Below are 21,317 nucleotides of genomic sequence, written 5' to 3' on the forward strand. Positions count from 1 at the left end.
CACTATGAACCCTGAGTTTTTATTACATTTGCAGAGACTTTTGAAACTATATCAATCACAATGGTTTAATTCTAAAATTATGGTATCCCGAAATTCAAACCTGTTTATAGCGAGGTCTATTTCAAATGGCCTCACAAATCGGTTTGCTAAAACACACACACACATATATATATATAGAATAAAATAAAATAAAATAAAATCAACAACAACAAAAAACGGATTGTGATGTTATGAAACATCGTTGACGTGATGGCGTCATGACGTCGGTGACGTGGCTTGACGGCGGCACGCGGGAAAATTCAGATTGAGCACAGAGCAGCAGCAACAGAAACAACGGGTGAGTGACAAAAACAACGATATTAAAGATTTAAATAATGAAATAATCACACATCTACAAGATTAATCTGACACATTTATATGAACTATTGTGTGAGAACGTGGTTATGTCGATTGTTTATGTCGATGAGAGCGCTATAGGTTGTGTGTGTGTTCTGTGGGGGTTTTTAAACACATGATCAGACTGATTAAATTAATATCCTACACTGTGGGGAAATATAGTTTATTATCTTTAACGGACAAATAATCGATTATCGTTGCATTAGTTTAGTTAATTTGCGCGTTGTGCTTTTGATTATTAAATAACGTTAGATAGCAGTAACGTTGTTGTGTCCGATTGTAATACCATGGTAACTTACTTCTAATAATAGTAACGTTACCTTCAACCTTGGCTTGGAATACTATGTTAAAACTATATATCTAAGTACTGTAGTATTACCGTCTAATACCATCACTGTACGTATTTGTATGTGTTGTTACCTTATTAATATATGTAGGTATTTCAAATAATAGCTTGAAACATGTTCAAAAATGTATAATATTGTCGTTTTCTTAAGTAAATTTTGTAAATCCTTTTCTAGTTGTCACAGTGCGCCTGGAAAAGTAATTAAAACATTGGTCAAGTTGAGTTTGAACCTTGATTTGGTGTTAGGCTAATAAATGCATTCTTTTACAACTATGTAAGTGTTTGGTTTAAATGTAAATGTACAGCTTTTCACTCAATTTCTAAAGATGATAATGTGTATTATTAATTTGTGAAGTCTTAATCTACAAGCATCACAAGTGGTTTATTATAATATACAAGTGTAATGTGTTTTGGAGCAGTAAACATGGCTATGAGGAACGCATCCCGGGTGGAGGTGGAGGGCGAGGTCGAGGAAGAGGAAAGTTTTGGGCCACAACCGGTTTCCCGTCTGGAGGTACGATTGCAGTGGCAGATACAAACACAAACATGGTTTGATGTTTAAATGTTTATTGATGATGATGTTGTTGTAAATCTCTCTGCAGCAGTGTGGCATTAGCAGCAGTGACATTAAGAAGCTGGAAGATGGTGGTTTTCACACCGTGGAGGCCGTTGCGTACGCGCCCAAGAAAGAGCTGCTGCACATCAAAGGAATCAGCGAAGCCAAAGCCGACAAGATCCTGGTGAGACCTTGGTCAACATTAGCTGTTTTTCCACTGCCGGGACAGTGCGAGCCAGGGCTAATAACTTGCCAGGCGTGGGCAAATAGCCTCATACCTTGAGCCACGAGGCCAAAATCAGCGGCTCAGTAACCCCACAGCGCTACCCTAAAACACGGCCTTAACACGCCTTCATAGAACGATGTCACACAACCCCACCATTTTACCAGAATGGGGCTTGCTGACTGAAAACTGTATAAAAAGACAACATAAAAATAGAACACGTGCTTCCATTTATTTGTGGTCACAGGAATGCACAAAACAACTCCATTAAGGCTTTTAAGTCCAAAGGCTTACACATTTAGAGATTTTTTTATAAAATATCATGTTACATAACATTTCTTAATAAAGAATGAGCATTTCTCGCGAAATAATGTGATCTGAGGAGATTTGAGCGATCTCTCCCGTCTCATGATACTGTTATCCTTTTAGCCAAAGCAACTGAAGGAGCTCACAGACAGAAAACAGATACCAGTTAACCAGAGTATATATAATTTATAGTTGTGTCCAAAATGATGCACTATGCATTTATACACAAGGTACTCAAACACTATGTACTCAACCATATAGTGTATGAATTTTATTAGGTTATTTTGTCATTCAACGTCTGAGCCCCTCTGCTACATAATTAAAGCTGCGACAGTTGAGTGTCCAACATTCCACACTTCATTTTTTCCATTAATTAAGTGCATAATCCGGGTTTTTAAAGTGCACTTTTTCTTTTTGAAAATTTTAGTGTGAACACTACTCCCACTATTTATACTACAAAATGTCATAGAATCGTGCATAATTATGTAAATTGGGACACATCTTATAATGTGTGCGGATGTGTTAGTCCAGTATCAACAAAGGCACAGGGAAGAGACAGATGAAACCAAATAAATCCACAAAGACAATCATACATTGTCTAATGCCTGGTACACATTGTATGATTTTGAGCTGTCCCAGACAAAAGATCGTGACCAATCGTGGCTATTTCTGTGGTCGTGGCTCCTAAACGCTGGTCCTACATCGTACAGTGAGAGAGGTTCAAAGACGGCTGTTGTCATGGTCTTGTGACCAAAGATGGCCTGTGATAATTTTCTGAAATTTATCATGATTAACCCACAGTGTGTTCACTGCTATGACCTACGTCTACTGACTAGCCAATAAAAACGCAACATGAAATGGCGTATTGATCAATGCGACATGGCGCTAAAACTTATTACCTCAAGCTCCTTTTGCAAAATTGGCATTCCTCTTTTCCCTAGCTATAACCGCGTCCATATTCTCCTCTTTCGCTTCCTCTTTTTTTTTCAGCGCACATAAAAAACACAATTGCCAAAGTCTGATCTTGCTCTATTTGTTTAGTAGCGCATGCTGATGGTTAGGTAGATTGGATGTGCCAAATTGGTCGTAGGCAGGGACGTGCAGTCAGGGTAGGCAGGGTAGGCAGTGCCTCACCAAAGGAAATGTTGACATTACATTTATTAATTCCAAGAACTTTATTAATTCACCACATTATTAATTGCATTTATTTTATTCCAAATATCAATTTTTGTAACAAAAATGTTCAGGAATACACACATAATATACTAATTTTGCCATTGTTTGCTCCTAAAACCATTGTTTCATGCAGGAAATTCAAAGCCATGGCCATTGAGGCAGAGTTTAGCAGTGCCTCTTTGGTCCATAGAACGTAGTTTACGTAGGTTTGCGCATGCGTAGTCAGTTCTCATGCTGTCTTGAATGATCAACATTGAGGCAGAGACCGATCTTGCTTCATGTCACGTGACCCACTCGCTCTCGGGCTTGGCAACCGACGTCACTGCGCAGTGCATTCTAGGACGTAAACAAGAGTGCGCCGCCATTTTGTGAGGCCACATCGGGCGAGATTTAAAACAATCACTTACTACACGAAACAATGTTGAAAAGTCGATTAAAAGAACGAAATGTACTATACAGAGACAAACTTCTACCTGACGCAAGAAAACGGTACATGGAAAAGATGTAATTGATCGGAAATATGGATCCGTATGAGGTGCCTGCAAGAGAATATACTCGAGACCCCCGACGATTTACCTCCTCTGACATTTCCCGATATTTTTGTTTATTTAGTCTGTGGTGTGAGTGCTTATTCCGAGGCTCAGTTTCGTAATTATAAATCTATGGAAGCCCACGTTCAGTTCACAAATGGCTGGGTTCATGACTACAAACCGCCGAGTTGTGAAAACACTGTTGTTCGTACAAAGGTGCGTATCATCTTGCTTACCTAACTTAAGTTAGTTGTGATTAGTAAAACTCCTGACTACCTACTATAGTGTTTTGTCCTCTGTAGAGGACATTATGTTTTAGCGATTTCTCTGAGACATTACATGTCCTGTACAGAGCACATTCAGTCAGGGCTTTTCAGAGATAAGTTACCAAATGATTGTATGTTTCACCATGACAACTGCGTGTCGGTGTGTGCGCGTAGCGCAGTTTGTAGGAGCGAATAAGCTGTTTTTGTACTTTAAGGCTGTACTGCTGACACAATGTTTTCTGACTGTAGCCTATTCAAATCCTGGTGCGCCGTCACCAGACCAATAGTGTGTGTGTGTGTGGCTGTCTGTGAAGGAGTGACTAGGCTGGTTGTCGGTTCGCTGACACCGCGCCGCCTCCCTCTCTTACTGTGTCCCGCACAAAACATTTGTTTGTTGTATAAGTCATAAGATAGATGTGTCCATTAATTTGATTATTAGATTTGATTGTGCATTAGCCTCACATATGACTGACTTTGTTGTATGCAGGCAGCGATGTGATGATGCCTGATATTGAACTTGGGTTGCTGAATGAATATATGAACATATATGCCACATTGATAGGTCACAGCCTACCCATGACAAGATTTCACCGCACGTTACTGGTCGTAGGAGTGTGTGTGAGTGTGGTTTGCATCAGGAAAGAGTTCTGGCGTAAAACCTGTGCCAAATCCAGTGTGTGTGTGTGTGTGTGTGTGTGTGTGTGTGTGTGTGTGTGTGTGTGTGTGTGTGTGCAAATAATACAGATGAAGTGGACCCTGCAAATGAGCTGGACTAACGCTAGGAAAAAATAAATATGTGTGTATTTACTATCACAATGGTTAAAGCGGTGGTTGATTATGATCTCACTTTTCTATCTTTAGTTAGTGTGTAATGTTGCTGTTTGAGCATAAACAACATCTGCAAAGTTGCAACGCTTAAAGTTTAAAGCAAAGGGAGTTATTTGCTTTTAAAGAAATCGTTTTTTTAAGGACTACAACAAACGGCTGGTAGAGACTACATGACATTCCTCCCGGGTTAGTGACATCACCAACCCTAAAATTTACATAAACCCCGCCCCCTGAACACGCAGTACATGTTGAGAAGAGGAAGAGTTGTAGTCGAGCACACTGCTCTGTGACTTTTCACATGCAATACAGTACGTAACACAAATCCAATAGCATTTCACTCTGTAGGCATCTTACAACAGTTCCTACACGTACGATTTTATAGATTACCATGACAGAATATGATAATCAATGACTTAAAGATAGTTAACTCCACATCAGCAACATAAATTCATCAACTAACCATTCAGAAACCTCCTGTTGCATTCTACATGTTGTCACTTCTTCTTGAGTCTCTCCATCATTGTCCGACTCCAGTTTAAACATAAAAGGCAGAACATTTTCTGACATTTTAGTGCTTGTCTGCGTGAGTGAAGACTAAAATTTCATCTTTTAATATTGTTTTATTATTAAATATTATGTATCTGTATTATTATTCTTTATTAATATTCATAATCAGTTGTATTATCTTATAGAGTTATGAGTTTATGTGTGTATGACAGTCTGAGTGCATGAGAGACTATAGATAGCATGGGTGCATGTAAAGATCATATGTCAGAGACAGAGACAGACAGAAGGGTGTATACTATACATGTGTTCAACTGATGCAGATAGTTTCTTAATATGGAAGTGAATTGTGCCATGTGTTCGTATGACATATACGTTCCAACAACACAGAATTTGTTACCATGAATGGAAGTCATTCAGTGATGTATATAAGCTCTATCTTACTGTACCACCTCAGAGAAACTAAGAGATGTGAGAGAAGAGAAACTAAGAGATGTGAGGGAAGAGAAACACGAGAACGCATAGACCTGGCATGAATGTAACATCTTCTGAAAGTTTCTCTCCTGACATATAAGAATAAAATTCGTCTTGGCAAGATAACTGGTGTCCAGCCCTGTGACTCTAATAATAAGGGGAAAGACTAAATTTAAATCAACAGTGAGGTAATTGGAGCTGCTAACACACACAAGCTCTTGTTGCTCCGCCCCCTGTGCCATGAGCAGCAGCTCATTTGTATTTAAAGGGACACACATGAAACTACGTATTTTTACTGACCCCCAAAAAGAGACAACTTTAGCATGCTGTATACAATTATCAGTGGGGTATTTTGAGCTAAAACTTCACATAAACACTCTGGGGACAACAGAGACTTATTTTACATATTGTAAAAAGGGGCATTATACCACCCCTTTAACATATCGAATCGCAACTAAAGGTTATTTAACACGCTCGCTGCTGTTTAAAAGTGAGTTGAGCTGGAAATTGTTTAAAATGTCTTAAATGTTGAATGTAGCCTGGTACGATAACGCAGTGTTGACCGTCTCCTGACTCAGGTAGACTCCGCCTTTGTTCATGACCAGTTCTCTTGTCCCAGTTGGCCCGATTTGGACCAAGGTAATCGGCGGGTCAAAAAACCCTAGCCGTTGCCACCTGAGGAAGCCCCGAAAAGGCCAGATCAAGCCCCAGAAGTGACCGTGGAAACACGACTGGCACTGACACACACTAGCATGCTCGCTTTTGGCCCGACAGTGGAAACACGGCTATTGCTATCTGTTATTCTGTGTGTTAGTGATTTGTACAAACCTCTAACTCTGTAACCAACAGACAGAGGCTGCTAAGATGGTTCCTATGGGATTCACCACAGCGACTGAGTTCCACCAGCGCAGAGCTGAAATCATCCAGATCTCCACAGGATCTAAAGAGCTTGATAAACTCCTGCAGGGTGAGACACTGAACTGAACTGGCAGGCAGAAAATAATACACGTTATACTGAATCACCTGACTGAATCTTTCTCTGTCTGTGTTGCGCAGGAGGGTTTGAGACGGGATCCATCACTGAGATGTTTGGTGAGTTTCGCACTGGAAAGACGCAGCTGTGTCACACACTGGCCGTCACCTGCCAGGTAACACACACATTATTTTTCCTCCTTTAAAAAAAAAAAGAATTAATAATTAATCAATAAATTCAGAAAATGTATCACAGTTTTCACAAAAATATGAAGCGGTACAACTCTTTTCAAAATTTTATAGATAATAAACAAATGTTTCTTGAGCAGCAAATCAGCATATTAGAATGATTTCTGAAGGATCATGTGACTGAAGCTGAATGATGCTGAAAATGTATCTTATCTAAAGGTACACTGTGTAGTTTAAGTATTTTATTAGCTAAAATCAATGTCTTTATTCATAAATATGTTCTTATTGTTGTAAAATTACCTCTGCCAATGATCTGACTTATCCTCATAAGCGAAGAATTTCCATGTCGTTCCGCCATTTTGAAAAACTATAATAGCAGAGAGGGACAAAAAGCACTAGCCTACCTCAACGCGTTTTCGTTCAGAGCCAGAGTCACGTGACTGAAACGGAGATCAGTGAGAGGCGCTTGTCACTGCCCCGGCAAATTTGAAAGGCTTCACTGCACGGTATTTCATAATGCATGATCATACTTATGCCGAGCCACAGGAGAAGGAATCCTCGTCGCCAAAAAAGCAAAATAACGAACCTCAACACCCGAAAGAAAACTCAAGTGCTATTGGAAGACATGTTGTCATAGCTTCTTGGTACATAACGGCTACTGTATTTGCAACGCGCATTTGAAAAAGCGAGGCGCTAGAGAGCACTATTCGCTTGAATGCAAAATACAATTTCACCGCTAGATGAGAGAAATTCCTACACAGTGTACCTTTAAAATAAATTACAAATTAAAGGCCTGGTTTCACAGACAGGGTTGAGATTAAGCCAGGATTAGGCCTTAGTTCAATTAGGGCATTTAAGTAGCTTTTATAAACGTGCCTTAGAAAAAAACAATGGCACTGACATTATATGCCAGTTGCTTTCAGTTAAAACAGCTCAAACATGCATCTTAAGCCTTGTCTGTGAAAATGTATGTTAACAAGAACTCTGCAAAGTTATATCCAGTATTTGAACCCCTGTTAAACTCAGTAACCATGTAAATCTGGTAAACACAGTCATTTTATCTTTATTGAAACATGAACTTTGCATTTCAGCTGCCCATAGATCAGGGCGGTGGGGAAGGAAAAGCCATGTACATCGACACTGAAGGAACCTTCCGTCCCGAGAGACTGCTGGCTGTGGCGGAGAGGTCAGAGCCGCTTTCTGAACACTCATATGAATCCAGTATGTGCAAAACATTGACCTCTGTGTTTGGTTCTGCGTCAGGTACGGGCTGGTGGGCAGTGACGTGCTGGATAATGTGGCGTACGCCAGGGCCTTCAACACAGACCATCAGACGCAGCTGCTGTATCAGGCCTCCGCTATGATGACTGAGTCCAGGTAACACACACATCCAGCCAGAAACTGACTCCAGACTGCTTCCACTCGCTCCACGTGCTGAAATATTCTCAATCTGTCCTCAGATACGCTCTGCTGATCGTAGACAGCGCCACTGCACTTTACAGGACAGATTACTCTGGACGAGGAGAGCTGTCCGCCCGTCAGGGGCATCTGGGACGCTTTCTGCGTATGCTGCTCCGTCTCGCCGATGAGGTAAAGCAGCAAATTGCAGAATCTATAGACCCCTTTTCAGTTGGTAAACATGGTGAAGTTTTTTTGTGGGCAGAGCTTAGGTGGAGGCAGAACGATCCCTCTGGCCGCTTCACTAACGTTAGTGTGCAAGTTTTGTTAGCTTGTTTTTTAACAATGACTGGAGAAAATCCGATTTTATCTTAATGTGCAAGGTCACTCACTGTTCAGGACCGCGGCTGTTATTTGCAAAAGTTAATTTTAACGGACATCCCAGATTGGCTGACCCGGCATAAGTTACACGCTCATTCAATGGATGGACGATCTGACAGGATTAACGTTAACGCTACCTCTGGTTGAGTGGCCTGACTACCTACCCGATAGAGAAACTGAGGGCATATACATATTTAGATGCCTATAACTGTACTAAATGATCACAAGACTTGTGTGGTAGCCTACGATCCGCAGTTCTGCCTAGCCAGCGCCACGGCCAGACAGAAGACGACAATGTAAAGAGTGACATTACGGTGCAATTTTAATGATGTGAATATTTTCTAGAAATAAAAATTCCAGATACAGCATATTCATTTTTTAACTATGTATTTGATTACACTTTCTTACCAGGTTCTTCAAAAAGTCTAGTCACAATCAATCAAAACAATGTATACAATCATAGATGATTCACAAATAATCACAATCATTTAGAAAACATTATGCCATAAAATTTCAAATTGGAGCCTGTACTCCGTCGATTCTTGCACCCAACAACACAACAAGATGACATTTAATAACAATAATAATAATTTAAGCTCCTTATTATGTAGCCGAATCTGTGCTGGTTTGTATTGGCCACCTCCAGTTTTCCGCTTGTTTTGCCTCCAGCTAGCGCCGTGACGTAACTGTGACGTCGGCGCAAAAGGGGTCTATAAGAGGATTTTTGTCTTTTTTTTTTTCCTTTCTTTTTTTAGCGCTTTTATAATAATTTCTTGCGTATCTTTTATAATGTTTTACCTTATAAACCTTATTTAAAAAAAAAAAAAAAAAGTATTTAGTAATACCCTGTAGAAGCTGTATAACATACAGTATTTACATATAATCCACAAGATGTGCCAAGCGTGTTATTTTAGTATTATTATAGTGTTATTTTATTATTATAGTTTTATTTTAAATTTTAGTTAATGTTAGTAATTTAGTTGTTTTTGCCTTTTTTATTAGTTTTTTTTAGTAACACTTAAAGACTATGTATAATTCATTAATTCATTAACGGTATTCATAATGTACATTATAATGCATTATATATCTCATTAAATAATTGTAACCAAAGTTTAAATTATAATATTTGCAGATTCCTTGTTACATCTGAAATCAGTTTGTTTGTCATGTGTTTTAATGCATTATACTTTCTAAAGTTCTAACCGTGAATAGATAAATATTATAACGTATTATAACTGTGGTTATTGTTCATAACATACAATGCATTATAAAGGTGAGTTAAAAGGCATAATTAATATATTAAATATACTTTTATAATGCATTATATATATATATATATATATATATAATGCATTATAAAAGTATATTTAATATATTAATTGAAATATAATGCAAAATATATGCTCCTCCTATATTTGAACTGTCCAATAGCATTTTGTTTGTACTTTTCAAATGGATATTGAAAAGCAATTTTTAATTGCTTTATAAAAATGCAGTTTAAATGTTGCATTAAAAAAACCATTTATGAATGTATTGCATTTACATAATTCTTTTGGACATGAATAAGTTTTAAATCTTTTTAAAGTGATTTATTAGTTTCTAACATTTAACTGCACTTTTAAACAATAGTTTTAAATATCTTATTTTTTTACGTTTTATTTATTTACATTTAACTATGCTTTTAAATATTAAACTGTTTAAATAAGTTTTACATGTTTGTCAGTGTTTTATCAGTTTGCATTTTTTTAAATAAATTAACCATTTAATTTTTTTAAGTGGCACAGCTAGTCCTTCATTAGTGTCTTGTTTATGACGTGAGCTCATGGATATATGTATGTGTGTTGTCTCGTATGTAGTTTGGTGTGGCAGTTGTCATCACTAACCAGGTGGTAGCACAGGTGGACGGAGCGGCCATGTTTTCTGCAGATCCCAAGAAGCCGATTGGAGGAAACATTCTGGCACACGCATCGACTACTCGGTAAAACTTAGCAGTGTATGATGGTGTCGATCGATGCTCACATGCTCTATAGATTAATAATGTCTGTGTCTCTCGTGTAGATTATACCTGCGGAAGGGTCGAGGTGAGACGAGGATATGTAAGATCTACGACTCCCCATGTTTGCCTGAGTCGGAGGCCATGTTTGCCATTAATGCTGATGGAGTGGGAGATGCCAAAGACTGAAACTTGCACAGATCAGAGAAACGACCTGCACCGCTGTGAGCCATACGAGACCATCAGCAGGAGAAGAGACTCCTTTAAAATGGTTGAAATGTGTTTAGTCTGGAATTATACTTTGGAAAAAGAATGAACCATTGAGAGTGAAATTCATGATTTATTTACATGCGTGCAGATTGATGGATCTGAGTGATTTGAGCTGGTGTAATTATTTGCTCTTTAGTGTGACGTCAACCTCTTTTTGTTATTTACAGCTTTTTGTTATATTTGTGCGTTTTGTCTGGACTGAATCCTTTTCTTGTACATAAAACTACTCATAAAGCGTTTTATCTGTTAAACTAATAAAGGTGTGTTTGTTTGAATGTATATGCCAAAAGAGGATTGAACCATTAAAATAGATGGGGGGAAAAACAGCAAAATACTGAGAGACAATTGTGGAATTTTATTGTCATATTTCAGGAATTCACTTCATTTCAAAATGAAATCAAACATAAACATCATGTAACTGATTAGACGGTTAAATAATTTCACAGCCTGGTTAAATATAAAAAAAAAACAAGGAATGATCAGAGTTCTTCATCTTTTTGAAAAGGAATGAAATTCAGTGTTTTATGTAGAAATGAGATATGTGAACAATAGTAAATAATTTTTATATATAATATTGAGGAGGAGGGGGGAGGAGGAGGGAGGGGAGGGGAGGGGGGGAGGAGGAGGGAGGGGAGGGGGGGAGGAGGAGGAGGGAGGGGAGGGGGGGAGGAGGAGGAGGGAGAGGAGGAGGAGGGAGGGGAGGGGGTTCAGATTACTGGAAGGAAAATATCCATTTTAATAACGCACATCCATTGTAGACATTAAATAAATAAAATAGAGCACATATTTGGTGAAATTAGATCACAGTTTTCATCAGACCCCCCACCCTAATGATCGATACTGCTTCTCGATAGGTCAGCAGTGCTGTCAATCAAAGCCTTCAGCTCCTCCTGTAGAGCGGCGCTGTCCGAATCCTGAAGAAACAGAACAATCAATCTGAGAAATTAAAACTACAACAAAAAAATGTCACATGATGAATCCAAATGCTGCCAATCCTAGTGAAACTATTAATGCCCTGTTTACACCTGGTATTGAGATGTGTTTTGGTCGATCGGATCACAAGTAGACGACACTAAATACAGGTGTAAACGGCGTCTAAAACGTTTTGAGCTCGTCCACTTTCAACGATCGGATTGCTTTCGTAGTGTAAACGCTCATGTGGTCGAATGTGTTCAAACAGCCACAAAAGACCGTCTACTCTCCGTCTACTGATCTAATGAGTAACATTATGAGAAGAGCTCTTGCCAGACGGGATTTAAACTTTAGCTGGAGACCCAAGTTTGGTTTGAAGATGAAAAACGTTCCAAGCTCAATGTTTTCTCACCATTCCTGATTTATAACACACACTCACAGCGTTCGGCTGGTCTTGTGGCTGTCAGAGCAGAAACTAAAGCTGATGCTCTCCATGTTTTTCGGTCGTGTTCATGTGTAAATTGCGTGAGCTTATTTTAGATCAGATCGAAAGATCTGAAAAAACCCATACATTTACCCGCTCATAGACCCTCCCCTCGAAGAAATCAGGACAGAAGTGTTTGAAAGTGAACAAAAGAGACGGATTAAAACAGCAGGTGTAAACAGGTATGTGTCTCCCTCGTCCACTTGTGATCCGATCTTAACACCAGCTGTAAACAGGGCCTAAGAGTACGAATCCACTTCACCTCATTTGCTCCTGCTGGTGTGCTCAGAGATAGCTGGACCCAATTTCTGGCCTCTGACACGTTTCCGAGCTCCTTATGACACTGAAAACAAAAGGATATAAATGCATCTTATTCCAATAAATCATTTTTAAAGCAGTTCTTTCACAAATATTTAAAGGCATGCAGGTCTGGAATGACATGAGTTTATCTCAGTGACACAATTGTCATTTTTAGATGAACTGTCCCTTTAAGAGAATGACATGTCTTGAAGAATAAACCCATTATGTGTTGTGTTGTGTAGACAATACAGTTACCTTGGCGATATAAAGCCGGACTGTTTTAGAGAATCCAGGATTTAACTCTTCCGCCTAGAGATCGGACGATCGGAAACAGAGCATGTTTGATGAAGCTGTAAATCTCAGATTCACATCACTTCATAATACTGATCAAAGACTAGCAACCAATCGATACCTTGAGGAAGTTCTCCAAAGCTTCATTCAGTGAGGATGTAGGAGGAGTTTCATAAAGCGTGGCAGCAGCTTTCCTCTCCAACCAACCCAGAGAGCTCACCTACAACACACACAGACCTTATGAGGGTTTGGTACAGTTGTCTGAAAGTGGTTAACATTCTCTTACAGTAGGTTTACATGCATCCAAGGTCAAAAAACACTTTTTTTCTGCAGCATCACCTCAGTTCTCACAGTGTCTAAAATGGTTCGATCAAGGATTCAGTCTCTCTAAACCCCTCCTCTGCTCTGATTGGTCAGACGACCCAGTCTGTTGTGATTGGTCGACCGCTTACAGTGCGTGACAGAAACCAAATGCCCATTACCATGTCTGAATTTCAGCACCAGATCTTCCTCAGCACTTGTAAACAGTGATATGAACAGTAACGAGGGTTTCGTGGGCAGCCAATAAAGACCATAGGCGGGGATTATGCAAATTTGTTTCAAGCAGGAAATAAGACTGGAATTACTGACAACTCGTTACAGGCAGTTTAGAATCAGTTCTTTCTTTTGGCAATAACTTTTATCTTTGAATGTTTGCAGACCTTTTACGTTCACAAACAGCTATATTAAAGGTTACTAAATGAAAGGTTATATCTGAAAAAAGCGCAATAGGGGCTTGTTAATTATTGCTGAGATTGTTGGCATTGTTTGATCAGTCTGAACTGACCTCTAAACACCAGCGGCCGAGCAGGTAGAAACAGGTCGGATCATCGTCACGCAGAGCCAAAGCTCGATCCAAATGCTCCTGTCAGAACATCCAGGAACAAACACAGTCATTAAACACACACGCCTGAAGTCAATGAAGGAAGACACTCGTGTTCATCTGAGATCACCTTCAGAACGCGGCCGCTTTTCAGTTTTCCGTGGATGCTCTCGTACTGTGAAGACAAGCGTGCGAGGACGGCAAACCTGACAGAGAGCGCCGATGTATTATGAACTCCAGACATTATAAATCATCTCGTACAGCAGAGGTGAAGGGTATGGAAGTTTGTTTTTGCCACAGAATAAAAAAAATTATAAAAAGGTAATAACTTTTTATCTCACAATTCCAATTATATTTCTCCAAATTGTTACTTTTTTTTTAGCAATTACGAGTTTATATCACACAATTCTTACTTTCTTCTTACAATTACGAGTTTATATCTTACAATTCTGACATTTTTGTCTTACAATTAGGAGTTTATATTTCACAATTCTGACTTTTTATCTTACAATTGCAAGGTTATAACACATTTCTGACTTTTTTCTCACAATTCCGAGTTTATATCTCACAATTCGGACTTTTTTCTAGCAATTACGAGTTTATATCTCACAATTTAGACTTTTTTCTAGCAATTCCGAGTTTATATCTCACAATTCTGACTTTTTTTTTTTCTTAAAATTAGGAGTTTATCTCACAATTCTGACTTTTTTTTTCTTAAAATTAGGAGTTTATCTCACAATTCTGACTTTTTTCTCGCAAATTACGAGTTTATATCACACAATTCTTACTTTCTTCTTACAATTACGAGTTTATAGCTTACAATTCTGACATTTTTGTCTTACAATTAGAAGTTTATATCTCACAATTCTGACTTTTTATCTTACAATTGCAAGGTTATAACACATTTCAGACTTTTTTCTAGCAATTACGAGTTTATATTTCACAATTTAGACTTTTTTCTCACAATTACGAGTTTATATCTCATAATTCGGACTTTTTTCTAGCAATTACGAGTTTATATCTCACAATTTAGACTTTTTTCTAGCAATTCCGAGTTTATATCTCACAATTCTGACTTTTTTTTTTTCTTAAAATTAGGAGTTTATCTCACAATTCTGACTTTTTTTTTCTTAAAATTAGGAGTTTATCTCACAATTCTGACTTTTTTCTCGCAAATTACGAGTTTATATCACACAATTCTTACTTTCTTCTTACAATTACGAGTTTATAGCTTACAATTCTGACATTTTTGTCTTACAATTAGAAGTTTATATCTCACAATTCTGACTTTTTATCTTACAATTGCAAGGTTATAACACATTTCAGACTTTTTTCTCACAATTACGAGTTTATATCTCACAATGCTGACTTTTTTCTAGCAATTCCGAGTTTATATCTCACAATTCTGACTTTTTTTCTAGCAATTACGAGTTTATATCTCACAATTTTGACTTTTTTCTTAAAATTAGGAGTTTATCTCACAATTCTGACTTTTTTCTCGCAAATTACGAGTTTATATCTCACAATTCTACCTTTATTTCTTACAATTCTGAGTTTAAATCTCACAATTCTGACTTTTCCTCTCACAAGTTTATATATAAACTCAGAATTGTGAGATATAAACTCACTACTGTGAGAAAAAGTCTGTATTGTGAGAAAAGTTGCGCAAAAAATTATAATAATTCTGTGGCAGAAACAAGCTTCCATAGAAGAAAGTGTGTGCTGTTTTCATACCACTTGTGACAATCTGCACTCAGTCCATTCCTCATCAGTGCTGCCTCAGCTTCATAATGACCTTAAGTGTCAAAAGGTCAAAGGTCAGTGCATTTACAGTACATTATAAGCTGCAATCCAATTCATAAGGTCCCTAGAGAGTGTTTAATGCTTCCTAATGTAGGATGCTCAGCAGGGGCAGTGACTTTCTCACAAAGCATGATGTTAGGAAGTGTAGTCCACTTCCTAGTGTGTGACTGGAACGAAATGTCACGTAATATTTCCTCACCTTGCTCTGCGTAGTTTCTCTTTTCTTCTCTGTTGTCCGTCGTCTCACACACGTCGCTGTAGGCACGAGCCAGTCGCCACATAAACTCCACGTTATCAGCATACTGACACACATGCACAAAGAAACACAATTTTTATTACAGTTGATATGATTCAGCTTTATTTTTATTGTTTTATCATTTCAAACAATCTTTTTTGAAATACTTTGTTTGAACAGTGTAATTATGCTATCTTTTTTTTATATACTTGGCACTTGCTTTGAATTTTTACTATAAAATATAGGGTGGATAAGATTTTTTTTCTGTTTGAAAGAAGTCTCTTCTGCTCACCAAGGCTACACATATTTAATCAAAAATACAGTGAATTGTGAAATATTATTACTATTTAAAATAACTGTTTTCTATTTAAATTTATTGTAAAATGTAATTTATTCCTGTGATGCAAAGCTGAATTTTCAGTCTTCAGTGTCACGTGATTCTTCAGAAACCGCTCTAATACGCTGATTTGCTGCTCAAGAAACATCTCTTTGGTTATCATTATATATATGCTCTCTAGATATCAGTCGCTCACCAGTGGTCTGTTCTCCGTCAGCAGCTTGAAGCCCTCTGCTTTTTTCCCAGAGTCCCCTGCATGCAGCAGATCACACTGGGCGAGCAGGAAGGAGAGTTCAGGGCTGGGACTGTCCGTTAAAGTGTCCACCATTAACCCGGCATCTTCATCATCGTCTTCCTCAAGCTGCGAATCGTCCTGTTGCAGCGTGAGCACCGTGGCACAGCTCTGCTCTTCCTCCTCATCCGAGTCTCTGCCGTCATCCTCTCCATCTTTATCCGTCTCGCGATCCGTCTCTCTGTCCGTGTAGTCGGACTCAACGTTGGAGTATGCCGTGGAGTATCTGTGGAAGAGCTCAATTGCTGAAACGAACACAACCTCATCCTGTATGTACGAACATCAAGTGTGACACCGCAGCTCTATTCGGACGGGATGAACTTTACAAGGGTAGATGGAGTCATGTAATTTACCACAGGATGTCTGTAAAATTAATGGCCAGTTCGCGCGGGATAAGAGATCTCAGTAAACTAGCAGAAGTGGGAGAGTAACTCGATTTACACACCGCCGTCACTCCTGTCGTCATGTGTGTATTACGCTGCTTCCTGATATCACGTGCGCAAACACATATAATCTATATTTCTATATATGTGACCCTGGACCACAAAACCAGTCACATGGAAAAATTTTATGAAATTGAGATTTATACATCACATGAAAGCTAAATAAATAAGCTTTCCATTGATGTATATTTGGCCGAGTTACAACTATTTGAAAATCTGGAATCTGAGGGAACAAAAAAATCTAAACATTGAGAAAATCGCCTTTAAAGTTGTCCATTTAAGTTCGCGATTGTGCTGCATTCACTCACAGAAATAAATGTTTTATATATTTGCGGTAGGAAATCTTTACTTTACTTAACTTCATGATCTTTACTTAATATCCTAATGATTTTTGGCATAAAAGAAAAATCGATCATTTTGACCCATACAATGTATTGTTGGCTATTGCCACAAATATACCCGTGCGACTTATGACTGGTTTTGTGATCCAGGGTCACATATAAAACAGTTATGTCCGGTCGAACGATGTATTAATTAACTTCAGACTGGATTGTGTTGGTAATAGGCACTTACCTAACGCTAAAAGAAGTTTTGTGCCTCTAACAAGTGCTTTCGATCTTCTCTCTGATCTGAATGGTGTGTGGAAAACACTTGAGTTTTTGTCCCAGCGTCTAGAACGCAACTGATGCTAATTCAAGCGTCTCCATACTTGAAGAACTGCGGAAAACTACTTTTAAATACGAAATGACGAAATGTTTACGTACATATTTACAGCGGGTCTATTCGCACGGGATTAGCATTACCTGAGGTCATTTTTCCGGACCTTTTTACTGAAGGTAAAAGTCGCCATAATCTTCACTGACATTAATGATTACTGAGATGCACATTCGGATGGGACTAAAATCACAGAGAAGCTCTGGTAATTATTACTCTACCACACCTCTCCATGTTAAACTAGTCCCGTCCGAATAGGGCTGTGACACTGTGACATACCCGACTTCACTGTCGTCATATTGACTGGCGGCGCCGGCACTGGCGGTGAAATAAATGGAGCTGGAGCTCACAGATTCAGAGCGTTCCCTCGGCATGAGCGTCCGTCGACGCCGCGATCTCTGACTCTCCTCCACAGTCTTCCTGAAGTCAGAAGAAAGAAGAGAGAGAATAAGATGAGAGAATGGAGACAAGAGACTCAAATGAGACAAGTGAGAGTCAGAAGAAAAAGAAGAGAGAGAATAAGAGGAGAAGAAAGTCAGCTGAGACAATGGAGACTCAAATGTGGCAGAAGAGTCTGACGAGACAGACGAGAGACTAAGATGAGAAAAGTGAAAGTCAGAAGAAACAAAAGAGGGAATGAGACTAGAGGACAGAAAGTCAGCTGAGACAATGGAGATTCAAATGAGACAAGAGTCAAATGAGACAGTAGGTAGACTCAGATGAGACAAGTGAAAGTAAGATGAAACAAGAGAGAGAATAAGAGGAGACAGTCAGGTGAGACAATGGAGACTCAAATGAGACAAGAGTCTGATGAGACATAAGGCAGACTCAAATGAGACAAGTGACAGTCAGATGAGACAAGAGAGAGACACAAATGAGACAAGAGAGTCGAGTGAGACATAAGGTAGGCTCAGATGAGACAAGTGACAGTCAGATGAGACAAGAGAGAGACTCAAATGAGACGAGAGTCAAGTGAGACATAAGGCAGACTCAAATGAGACAAGTGACAGTCAGATGAGACAAAAGAGAGACTCAAATGAGACAAGAGAGTCGAGTGAGACATAAGGTAGGCTCAGATGAGACAAGTGACAGTCAGATGAGACAAGAGAGAGAATAAGATGAGAAAAGGGGAAATCAAATGAGACAAGAGTCAGATGAGACAGTAGCGAGACTCAGATGAGACGAGAGAAGGTCAGAAGAAACAAGAAAGAGAATGAGAGGAAAGAAAGTCAGCAGAGACAATGGAGACTTAAATGAGACGCGTCAGGTGAGACAGGAAGGAGACTCAGATGAGACAAGTGAAAATCAGACGAGACAAAAGAGAGAATGAGACGAGAGACAGTCAGATAAGACGAGAAAGACTCAGATGAGACCCGAGAGTCAGGTGAGACAGGATGGAGACGATGAGAAGAAACACTGATCACACACTTCACATCTTCAGCGATGGTGGTGGTGATGTCCCTCAGACCCTCACGCAGCTCTGCGATCTCATTCCTCAGACTGGACACACTCTTCATCACCTCATCCAGAGTCTTCCTCAGTTCCACATGCTGCTCGGGAGACAAACCCCTCACTGCTGCAGAAAGAGCCGCAGAGTCCACTGAACACACACACACACAGAGAGAGAGAGCAGCTCGTCAGTGTCAGATACATGTGTACAGTGTGCAGATTATATTTATCGTGTGATATACAATGCTTTGAGAGAAACAGAGAGAGCATAATGATGACTTTTTTATTATTATCATTGAATGCCAGTCACATACAAATAATAAACATGACAATAATCCAACATATACTGTAAAAATATGAAACAAATATAGACTACAGCAAATAGGAAAAGAAAATATACAGTGTAATTTATAAAATAATAATACAAGTAAAAAAGAAAGAAAATAATATAAACAGAAAAAAGAACAGGTATGAGATCATCATATAAATAGCATAAAAGCTTCACACAGAGACCCACTGCGTGTTGCTTAAAGTAGTAACTCAATATAATTTTTCATATCTATCTGAAATAACAAAAAGTTGGCTTTCCCTTTAGCCCATTTTTGTTTACTAGTGCAAAATGCCCGTGCAAAATCAGTTTTTGTGTGTGTTTTTAGTAATTGTTGGTTTGGTGCCCGTGAAAGAGACTGTGACCGCATTGAATTCAGGGAGCAGGCTAGGTTACTACAAATGATGGCTGTGAATAAACTATAATATTCAGAAGTAAACAGTGTAGCTGACTTGAGTGTTTATGTATACCACAACCTTCTAAGTGCTAGTGCAAAATGCCCGTGCAAAATCAGTTTTTAAGTGTGTTTTTAGTAATTGTTGGTTTGGTGTGTTTGAGTGCTCATTGTTACAATTACACAGCAAAAGTTCAGTGACATTTTTATTTGTGCATGGTAGAAAGCACAACGTGAACTCCGAGAAAACGCTACGCTTGAGGAAACAGTTTGTGAATAGGCTACTGCAAATGATGCCCGTGAAAGAGACTGTGAACGCATTGAATAGGATATGTTTAGTTGGTGAATAGCATAGGCTACTATTACACAGTAGCGACAACGTTAAGCGCACCAGAATCTATCTATAAATTACAGAAGTAAACAGCATAGCTGACTTATAGATTCAGTTTACATCCACAAATGAATATGAATTACATCCACAATGAATTACATCCACATCCGTCGATTCAGGGAGCAGTGCAAAGTGCCCGTGCAAAATCAGTTTTTGTGTGTGTTTTTAGCAATTGTTGGTTTCTTGGTAAAGAAAACTATAATATTCAGAAGGAACCAAACTATAATATTCAGAAGTAAACAGTGTAACGTTAGCTGACTGAGTGTTTATGTCAGAATGTTTATTCTTAAACCTTCTAAAAAATTATATATTTAACGATATCTTTAGCATTAATCATCCAAACAACGTCAAACTTGGCACTGCTCTTACTCGTGACCGTGGCGAGACACCTGTCAAGTTTGAAATCCATCGGACTAACGGTTCGAGAGATATGCGGTTAACAGACATACACACACACACACACAGAGACAGACACACAGACAGACACACAGACAGACAGACGTTTCTGTAATTTATAGATAGATGTATGTAGCAGCTAGTGTTTCCCCATTAATGATGATGATGATGTAACTTATATGGTGTTTTGGTCCATACCTGCGTCATTCTGCGACCCGGAGCTCGTGTTGTGCAGCAGAAGGCGTCTGTTTCTCCGCCTGAGAGCCTCTTTAATGATCAATACTGCGATCAGGCCGGTGCTGAGAGTCACACTGACACCGAGACCGATCAGTGCGCTCTTACCGAACCAGCTCATCGCGTCCTGTGCGGAAAACCCCCCTGTATCCTCCTGTATCAGTACATCTGCGTTTCTCTAGCGCGGATCTAACTCGCTGGCACTTTATTCACACATGATATAAGTTAGAGATATAAACACGGATCCGGCTCATATTCTTACTCTCGATTATTTAATTTATGGCTAAATATCTTAACCGCATCAAACTTACGCTTTTTGACAGCTGAAGACATGCGCGTGTTTGTGTGTGTGAGAGAGAGCGAGTGTGTATGTGGGAGCATTAGCGCAACCTGGCGGACAGGAGGTTTGACGCTGAAATTGTTTTTTCATTTTACAAACTTGTACATATTTCAGATTACAATGTAATATTTACATTTTATATAACAATAACATTATAAAAAAAACATAGATATTGAAGAAGAAAACAGAAAATAAGGTGAAAAATGACAACATTTCAAATAAAATACTCAATAAAACAAAGATGAAAAAAAAATGCAGACTACAATAATAATTCTTATCAAGGGTCACTGAAAAATAAGGTGGA

The 21,317-nt window shown here is 38.8% G+C and overlaps 2 protein-coding genes across 2 annotated transcripts; one reads left to right on the forward strand and one right to left on the reverse strand.

Moving 5' to 3' along the window:
- The first annotated feature begins 273 nt into the window (after positions 1 to 273).
- rad51 (RAD51 recombinase) lies at positions 274 to 11,169 on the forward strand. Its single transcript, XM_079887233.1, has 10 exons — positions 274 to 337; positions 1,162 to 1,256; positions 1,345 to 1,482; positions 6,455 to 6,572; positions 6,662 to 6,753; positions 7,858 to 7,952; positions 8,030 to 8,143; positions 8,227 to 8,356; positions 10,402 to 10,523; positions 10,604 to 11,169. Exons 2-10 carry the CDS (start codon positions 1,167 to 1,169, stop codon positions 10,725 to 10,727), a joined length of 1,023 nt encoding a protein of 340 aa, XP_079743359.1. The 5' UTR covers positions 274 to 337; positions 1,162 to 1,166; the 3' UTR covers positions 10,728 to 11,169.
- A 76-nt stretch (positions 11,170 to 11,245) lies between these two features.
- Positions 11,246 to 21,044, reverse strand: rmdn3 (regulator of microtubule dynamics 3). Its single transcript, XM_079887232.1, has 12 exons — positions 20,638 to 21,044; positions 18,910 to 19,081; positions 17,761 to 17,901; positions 16,229 to 16,550; positions 15,660 to 15,762; positions 15,392 to 15,452; positions 13,788 to 13,863; positions 13,622 to 13,699; positions 12,917 to 13,015; positions 12,760 to 12,813; positions 12,467 to 12,547; positions 11,246 to 11,722 (listed from the first exon to the last, which is right to left on the reverse strand). Exons 1-12 carry the CDS (start codon positions 20,792 to 20,794, stop codon positions 11,636 to 11,638), a joined length of 1,431 nt encoding a protein of 476 aa, XP_079743358.1. The 5' UTR covers positions 20,795 to 21,044; the 3' UTR covers positions 11,246 to 11,635.
- Between the last annotated feature and the right edge of the window lie 273 nt (positions 21,045 to 21,317).

Source organism: Squalius cephalus (assembly GCF_949319135.1).
Source record: "Squalius cephalus genome assembly, chromosome: 12".
NCBI lineage: Eukaryota > Metazoa > Chordata > Actinopteri > Cypriniformes > Leuciscidae > Squalius > Squalius cephalus.

Bases quoted from the DNA above. Each gene is read 5' to 3' on its own strand.
- rad51 (XM_079887233.1), top strand. From the start codon at position 1,167: ATGGCTATGAGGAACGCATCCCGGGTGGAGGTGGAGGGCGAGGTCGAG. The intron at 6,754-7,857 runs GTAACACACACA...TTTGCATTTCAG, and splicing joins CACTGGCCGTCACCTGCCAG to CTGCCCATAGATCAGGGCGG. The intron at 10,524-10,603 runs GTAAAACTTAGC...TCTCTCGTGTAG, and splicing joins GCACACGCATCGACTACTCG to ATTATACCTGCGGAAGGGTC.
- rmdn3 (XM_079887232.1), bottom strand. From the start codon at position 20,794: ATGAGCTGGTTCGGTAAGAGCGCACTGATCGGTCTCGGTGTCAGTGTG. The intron at 19,082-20,637 runs GTATGGACCAAA...GTGTGTGTTCAG, and splicing joins CGGGTCGCAGAATGACGCAG to TGGACTCTGCGGCTCTTTCT. The intron at 16,551-17,760 runs GTATGTCACAGT...GCTCTTCCACAG, and splicing joins TATGACGACAGTGAAGTCGG to ATACTCCACGGCATACTCCA.